The sequence below is a fragment of the Nannizzia gypsea genome, genomic scaffold (genome assembly GCF_000150975.2).
Source record: "Nannizzia gypsea CBS 118893 supercont1.1 genomic scaffold, whole genome shotgun sequence".
Lineage (NCBI taxonomy): Eukaryota > Fungi > Ascomycota > Eurotiomycetes > Onygenales > Arthrodermataceae > Nannizzia > Nannizzia gypsea.
In genome coordinates this window covers 3,481,375-3,488,867 of record NW_003345201.1, presented here as the reverse complement: position 1 = coordinate 3,488,867, position 7,493 = coordinate 3,481,375, and the positions used below count along the sequence as shown (strand labels likewise).

The following is a 7,493-nucleotide window of genomic DNA, read 5'->3' as shown; positions in this document are numbered from 1 at the left end:
CTGAAGCTGCTCGACCGCCGAAGACGGGACGGACTTTTGCTTGCAGACGTACTAAGTAGGCATGAAGATATCGAGTTTGTCAGCATCGCTCTCGATACGAGATGAACCGCAGCTTCACCCCACCGAGACAACACGCACCATTGGACAGGCCAGGCCACGATCCATGTGGAGTCTATCAACTCGCCTGTTACGACGTATACTAGACTAGGTATATCTATCTACAACCATCGGCGGGAGTACGAGCACAGGACTGACTCATGCCCGGGATATTAATATAAATAGCGTGCTACCTACCCTGCCCCTCGCTCCGGAAGTTGGTCGTAGCACAGCTCCATCTCCCGCGCTTGCACAGAGAGTCCAGCTACTAGTGAATTACCTAGAGTTACAGTTCAACCAGCGCCTCGTCATGGACAACCAGAACCAGAACCAGAACCAGCTCAAGCTCAAGCTCATCGGAGCTTATACCCGCTACTCCAGTATGCTTTTCTTTTCTTGATGGTTATTATTTTGCAAATATGGAAAGAAGATCAAATAAACTAGTTCGGATAACTAGCCAGCTAGTTATTCAGTTTAACTAAACTAGTTACTTACTTGGCTAACTTTGCGGCTTAGGCTGGACTGCTCGTGTAGCTGTTCTGCTGGACTACTACCGCATCCCCCACGAGGCAGTACTGCTTTCTCTGCCAGAGGTACCCTCCCTCTCTACCTGCCTGCCTACCAAGGGCCCATATACATCCACATGTTATGGCTCCAGTTACAGAGGTATCCCCCGTCTCACTCGTTACTCTAGTCCACCAAACTATCGAAATCCAAACTGGTGCCGGCTCTAGAAGTCCCCTCTCTCGGCCCCCAGTTCCAAATAAACGACTCCCTCGCCATATGCGAATACCTCGCTGAGGCGTTCCCTCATCTGCCCCTCTGGCCCAGGGACGCTGCGTTGCGCGCCCAGGCTCGCACCGCAGTTGCACAGATGCACTCTGGCCTCTGCACCGTGCTACGTGCTTCATACCCCACCAATTCCCTGGCAAAGTACACCGGTGCCATACCTCTGTATGACGGGGCGGCCAGAGAGGTGGAGAATTGTCTGAAGCTCTGGGGTGAGAGCAGACGATTCACGACTGCCAGGCTTGCCGAGCTCGGGCAGGAAGGTAAAGATGAGGGCTTCTTGTTCGGAGAGTTCAGCATTGCAGATGCCTTCTTCTGGCCTGTCTTGTGGGTGAGTTTATTCATCTTTCATCTCTCTTGTTTTTAGTTTTAATATTTGCTGCTTTGGTGAGGCTGGCTGACTGCTTTTTGTGGTAGCGTTTCCGAACTTATAATCTGCCTCTCACCGGTGCTACGCCGGAAGCTCTTGAGTGGATGAAGCGTATGTGGTCCCATCCGAAGATCAAGGAGATCGTTCATGGGTATTATCTCCAGAAGGAACGCCCCGAGACTACCATCCAGCACTATGATGATATCTTCAAGGGTAACCCTGATATCCAGTTTGGCTGGTTCCCCGAGAACTGGGAGTTTTCTGCATAGCCATTCACTCATCCTTTGGAAGACCAGCTAGAAGAAACCATTGGGCTGTAGATGGCACTTGGTTTACATAGATATGCATTTACGGCCAAGCTTCTGTTGGGAAACTGAAGTTGATATATCAAACGTATAGTCAACGACAAGAACGGGTGGTTCAGCCAAAAGAGCTATATTGTGGAAGGAGCATGCTAGCTCATAGTAGCAATACAATTTTTTGACAGATATTCAACCGAAAGAGTCCAACTCAAGTGAGTGAGTGAGAGGAGATTGTTGCAGCAGCAATCCAACTTTTAGCGGGTGAGCTGAAGTTTTCAAGCGGCCGCTTATTCCAGCCCATCAAACACTTTTATAGCGTCTCTCGCCGTATCCCTTGCACTAGCAGGGTTCGCTCCAGTAATAATCCGGCCGTCGATTTTCTCAAAGTTCTCAAACGCAGTAGGCGGAGCTTCGTAGCGAGCACCCGATGGCTTCAAACAGTCCTCAATCGTATGCACGTTGTCTTGCCTCATCTGGTCAATCACCTTAAGTTCAAGCTCACCCTCGGTAGTGAAGCCAGTTACAGTCTTATCCTTCACCACCGGCTCGTCGTCGGGACCCCTGATGCCGCCCAGTATTGCTGGGCCATGGCACACGGCTGCCACAACACCGCCACGGTTGTAAATGTCCGAGGCAATTGCCTGCAGGTGTTTTGCGTTCGGGAAATCATAGCATGCTCCATGGCCACCGGCAGCATAGAATAAACCGTATTCATGCGGGGACAGGTCACCGGCCTTGAACATCTGGCTATTTAATTTCTTGTTGAATGGATCATTGCTGTTCCGCATCACCTCCTCATCCTCTCGATTTAGATACTTTTTCTCCAATGAATGTTCATCGAAGGCGTAGGTCCCTGTTTCTGAGGCAATGTCGACATGGAAGCCGGCTGCCTGAAGCTCGTCAAAGGGATGTAATGCTTCAGAGAAGAACAACCCCGTCTTCTTCCCGTCAGGGTAGAAGTGAGGGTTGGCGCTGGTAACAGCGATCAAAGCTTTCCGTGGCAAAGGCATATTGTATCGTTTCAGAATCCGGTTAAGTTGTTTGTATTGATCGTTTCGTTTTCCTGGGAATGGGCACAAGACACCATTTATCTCGAATGCCCTCCCCACGGAGACTAATGACGGAGCAGTGGCAATCACCAATCATTATGGGACGGATTGTTTGCTGTTATGCTCATGGTCTCGCTTGTTTACTCCCCATATGACGTAATAGGCGTTAGATCTAGATACGTCTGTATCAACATTCGACATTCCAGTCACCCTTCCAGTGGGTGCGTTGCTTGTGTGGAAAAGTGTATGTATAGTGATAGGTGTATACGATTGACTTTGTCAGGGTGTCTGTCAAGTTTAGTCTTCAGGTCCAGGCTCCGCCACCTTTACTTTCTCCGCCTGCTTATCCCAAAGGTGAGCAATATAGCCGGATGTGCTAGCTTCGTCAATGCTCTTATCCTCTCTCACTCTCAAGAATCTTGGGAATCGAAGACTCAGGCCACGCTCATCACTAACCAGTCCTATAGCCGCAGTGTACGTGGGACTCAGCGTGATATCTGCAAATGCCATCTCCCAGACCTCCTGCGGCTGAAACCAAACTTCTGGCTCGCCAGAGTACTCCACGTAGTTTGGGCGTGAGATTATATTATCTCCGCCTTCCGCGTACTTCTCCTTACTCGCTTCATAAAATTTATCCGAGAAGCCGGACATACACTTGGTAACAGCCTCGAGAGAGCCAGTTTCAGGATTTCGTACGGCAAGGAGTATTGGTGACCACCATTTAGCCTTTCGACCTTGGCCATGCCATGCCCCAATGGGAATCAAGTCTAAAGTCTCCGACGAAGCACTATAATCCTTCTTCACCTTGAGCCAGGATTCGAGTCGTTTGTCAGGCTCGTATGTTGATAGAAGTGGTCGTTTTCGGCCCCCTCGTTGCTTCGCAACAGTATCTGTAGACGCCTGGGGCTGATCCGTTTCCAAGGATAATATTTCGGCATTATCAGGGACTGTGGCAGCTCCTTCTGCCTGTATTAAGCTCTCAACTGGCTTATCATCTAGAACTTTCACCATTATGCCCTCGCATTTTGCTTGAAGGGCATCATTAAAAAAGTTTAGGGCAGCATCCGAATCGGATGGGAAAGCATCGATACTCTTTACCCATGTGAATCGATTCGGGATTTCAATAAACAAGCTCCTTAAAAACTCACGTCTTTCCCGAAACGGCCTTTCCAGCAGTGATTGTCCATTCAGGTACATCAAGTCAAATGAAAATAAACAGACATTGACTTTGATATCACCTATTTCCACATTTTTCTTCGCCCGATTAGTGAGTGTTTGGAAAGGAAGTAGCTCCCCAGTTTCGTTGTTAACAGCAACCACTTCACCTTCCAGGATAAAGCTAGAGACCGCCCCCGATCGAATCTGAGGAACAAGAGACACTAAATCTGGGTATTTGTCTGTCATGAGTTCTAGATGGCGAGAGAAAATGGAGACTTTCCCCAATGCGTCACAATGTACCTGTGCTCTTTGTCCATCATACTTGTACTCGCAGGTAAATGATCGGCCATGTAGCCTAGTTAACATTTGCGGAAGGTCCCTGGTAATGCTACCCAGCATAGGCAATAAAGGGATGTGCAACGTGATCCCGCACTTTGTAAGAAGTTCAGCAGAAACTCCATTTTCCAATAGGCACGGAACAATCATGTTGTAGTTGGGATGCCGTGCATAGCAAGTTTTGATAGTCTCTTCCGCCTGAGAGTAGATACTTGATAGCTCCTCTTTACTCAAGCTCGTAAACTCTGCGCGCGAACGTATGGAAAAAGTGGCTGTTGGTGGCTTTGAGTAAAGAAACGCTCTTGCAAGTGCAATCAAAATCGTCGTTTTAACAGCACCAATCCGGAGATGCTGAACAAGCGTACGGACGATGTATCGACTCTCCTCTGCACCTCGAGTATCCTGGAGTAACTTCTCAACAATTCTCTGCTTTGCCTCCTGGCTTCCGGTGCCTTTACTGTTTGCAATCTTCATTAAGGCGTCATATACGCTTCTGATAGTCAACGGTTTTGGTCGTCTTAGCGTGAATGACTGTTTTTTCTTTGCCTCAAAGGCCACATCACCAGCGTCGCCATGTTTATTGTATAGTGATTTGAGGCCTTGGTTATCCAATCCGTAAGCCTTTTTCAAAGCTTTGGATATGGCAGACCCTCCTAGACCCAATTCAATTGGTACATATGGTGGAGCAAATGCATTTGTTGCCAACCATACCGCAGGCAGTAGGCTCTGAGGGTCACCCACGATAATAAGCCTGAGAACATTCACAAGTATATCGACTATTTTGATCCTACTCTGTGTGCCATTGACAAGGGAAAAGGCGCGAGCCAAAATGGCATATGATGCTTTCCCGCCTTCCGCCTCCCAATGTGCTTGGAGGTTTTCCTTTTGCTCATGCGGATCGAATTCCAACGGACTGAGATCAAAAGGCAGCGAAAATGATATAGTATCTTCCGCCGCTGAGGAGCTCTGTAAAGCTAATATCCCCTTGGGCTTATTCTCTTTGCTGGATATAAGAGTTGGGGTATTAGGTATACCGGTATTGTCGGTGCTTGGGATAGAATCAGCTCCTCCATCAGGCACCCGGGGTTTTTCCTGCTGCAGGTTTTCCGTTGTTATATTACTAGGACTAGAATATTTAGACTCATCCTGGCCCTGTTGATTCCATTCCGTTTGAAGCTTCCGAGCCAGCTGCTCATCCGTAAGCTGAGCATGCTCAGTGCTAGGAATTTGCGGTGGAATTTTTTTTCCCGCAGCACCAAAATATGAAGCAATGCTCCGAGTATTCTGTGGTGGCACAGTCGAATCAACTTTTCTCTTCTTTTTCAGCGGACTGGTCATTATTATTGCTCTTGCATCCTGAATTTGGCTCTCCTGGGTGAATGGTATCAATACAGAGGCTGAAGTTGCGCTTGATTAAAAATAGTTAAGGTGTTGTTGATGCCAAGGCCGCGGGCCAACGACGTCAAGAGACCACAGTTTTGTTTCCTCCACATCTAAGCTCACTGACCGGTTTATTAACACCATAGTAGCTATCAATCAGCATACTACTTGGCTTTGGTGTGGGGGTATGCCCGTACAGAAACTATGGCGGGTAGCTTATCAGCGGAAGATGCGACAAGACTTGTTGACTTTGTGAATGATAAGATCCAGAGCATTGAAGACCTCCAGAGCCTGGATACGCTTCTTCAGAGCCTCCAGGAGCAGCAAGAAATCCAGAGGCAGCAGGTGATAGACCCTCTATATTGATTGAAAACCTTTCCTGACTAATGTTATGGCATTTTATAGCTACTGGAGGCTGAGGAGATCCTCAAAAATGCTACTAAAGCTTCAAATGAACATGCTGAGGCAGTTCGAAAGGAGGCGGAGGCATTCAAACAACACCAGACTGATATAGACCATCGTTTACTGGTTGTAACGCAGTCGGAACACAGTGATGAAGCTGTTCGCAAATTTGAAGATAGTATTGCTAGATTGCAGAGGCTTGATGTGTCCCAAGGCTATTTAGAACTACTAAGCAACATTGATCAACTGAAGTATGTATTCCTCATAGAATCACAATTTTAAGGCACAAAATTAACATATTTATAGTAACGATGCAATGAAGACCATGAAATCATCCCCACATGATGCCCTACGATCCTATGCGCAGCTTCGTTCGATCGAAACATCTATATCATCCAGCCAAGAGATTGTTGAAGGGGCTACTCCGTACCTCCTTGACTATGTGACGAAAGTCTCAGATATTTTAAAGGATTCCATTCGCGTGGAATATACGGAGGAACTGCAAAGTATCCTGGACAAAATGAAGTGGCCTATGAAGGAACTCCCTGCGGAGTCATTGATTGACGAATGGATGCGTTGGTGTGATATACTCCTAGAGTTTCAGGAACCGTGAGTACATACACACCAGCCCTTTAACCCGAGAATGTGCTGGAAATCTAATCGCCTTAGTGACCTTATGAGTGGCACAATTACAAAGAAATTTGAAGACCCGTCTGAGTTGCCAATTTTACTCCCATTAGAAGTCATGTCTAGGCCCCTGGAGCTTCGCTTCAAATATCACTTCAGTGGCGACAGGCCTACAAATAGGCTAGACAAGGTAAGCTCAAATTCCCGGAATGGACGACGGAGTTAATTTTTTACTAATCTTCCCTAAGCCGGAATACTTCATGTCCCATACATTAGATTTGATCAATACCCACGCTGAATTCTTTTCTACAAATTTACAACCTATATTGCATAGAAGAGCCCCCGATGGCTATCCAATGCTCCAATCCTTATATTCGGATGCCGTCTCGTCTTTTATATCCTCCCTTTTGCCAATGGTTCGGCAGAAAATTTTGACTCTGCTGCCGACAGTATCTAAACACCCCCAAGCTTTCAGCCATTTGATTCACGAATTGATGAATTTCGATAGTGAGCTCAGATTATCCTGGTCTTACCTGTCTAATTCGTCACAAGAGAATGTTTGGAAAGGATTAACCTGGGAATTATTATCGAAAGAGAATTGGTTCTCTGAATGGCTACAGGTAGAGAAGAATTTCGCCTTGGCAAGGTACCAAAATATCATTGATGCTGAAGATGGTGGTGAAATCGACTATGATGGAGTGGCACCGACAGCAACTAAGCCAACAAAGGCGGCTCTGCACGTTAATGACCTTCTGGAGAATGTCACGGAGCTTTACCGGCCGTTGTCGTCTTTTAGCCAGAAACTCCGATTTTTAATCGATATTCAAATCACCATATTCGACTTATTCCACGAAAGGCTGCACTCTGGGCTAGAAGCATATCTTGCTATGACATCCACCATAGGGACGCACAGTTACAGGGATCTTCAGCCGGCCAGCCAAATTTCGGACGGAGTTCCAGGTCTAAGAGTAGACTATTCTGAAA

General features: G+C 47.1%; 4 protein-coding genes across 4 annotated transcripts in view; 2 read left to right on the top strand and 2 right to left on the bottom strand.

Moving 5' to 3' along the window:
* Positions 1 to 406: 406 nt before the first annotated feature.
* On the top strand, positions 407 to 1,524 carry MGYG_01285 (glutamine amidotransferase subunit pdxT; the record flags this gene model as incomplete). Its single annotated transcript, XM_003177154.1, has 4 exons — positions 407 to 476; positions 613 to 689; positions 791 to 1,216; positions 1,303 to 1,524. The coding sequence occupies 4 exons, from the start codon at positions 407 to 409 to the stop codon at positions 1,522 to 1,524; spliced, it is 795 nt and encodes a 264-aa protein (XP_003177202.1).
* A 320-nt stretch (positions 1,525 to 1,844) lies between these two features.
* On the bottom strand, positions 1,845 to 2,567 carry MGYG_01284 (SNO4; the record flags this gene model as incomplete). The annotated part of the gene is made up of 1 exon (XM_003177153.1): positions 1,845 to 2,567. The coding sequence occupies one exon, from the start codon at positions 2,565 to 2,567 to the stop codon at positions 1,845 to 1,847; it is 723 nt and encodes a 240-aa protein (XP_003177201.1).
* A 336-nt stretch (positions 2,568 to 2,903) lies between these two features.
* MGYG_01283 (DNA ligase) lies at positions 2,904 to 5,438 on the bottom strand (the record flags this gene model as incomplete). Its single annotated transcript, XM_003177152.1, has 1 exon — positions 2,904 to 5,438. The coding sequence occupies one exon, from the start codon at positions 5,436 to 5,438 to the stop codon at positions 2,904 to 2,906; it is 2,535 nt and encodes an 844-aa protein (XP_003177200.1).
* A 246-nt stretch (positions 5,439 to 5,684) lies between these two features.
* Positions 5,685 to 7,493, top strand: part of MGYG_08925 (hypothetical protein) — a gene marked incomplete at both ends in the record, with an annotated part of 2,641 nt that continues 832 nt past the window's right edge. Inside the window, 3 exons of the mRNA XM_003177151.1 lie at positions 5,685 to 5,825; positions 5,886 to 6,133; positions 6,189 to 6,457. Coding sequence (XP_003177199.1) covers positions 5,685 to 5,825; positions 5,886 to 6,133; positions 6,189 to 6,457 — 658 coding nt within the window. The remainder of the gene's footprint in view (positions 5,826 to 5,885; positions 6,134 to 6,188; positions 6,458 to 7,493) is intronic.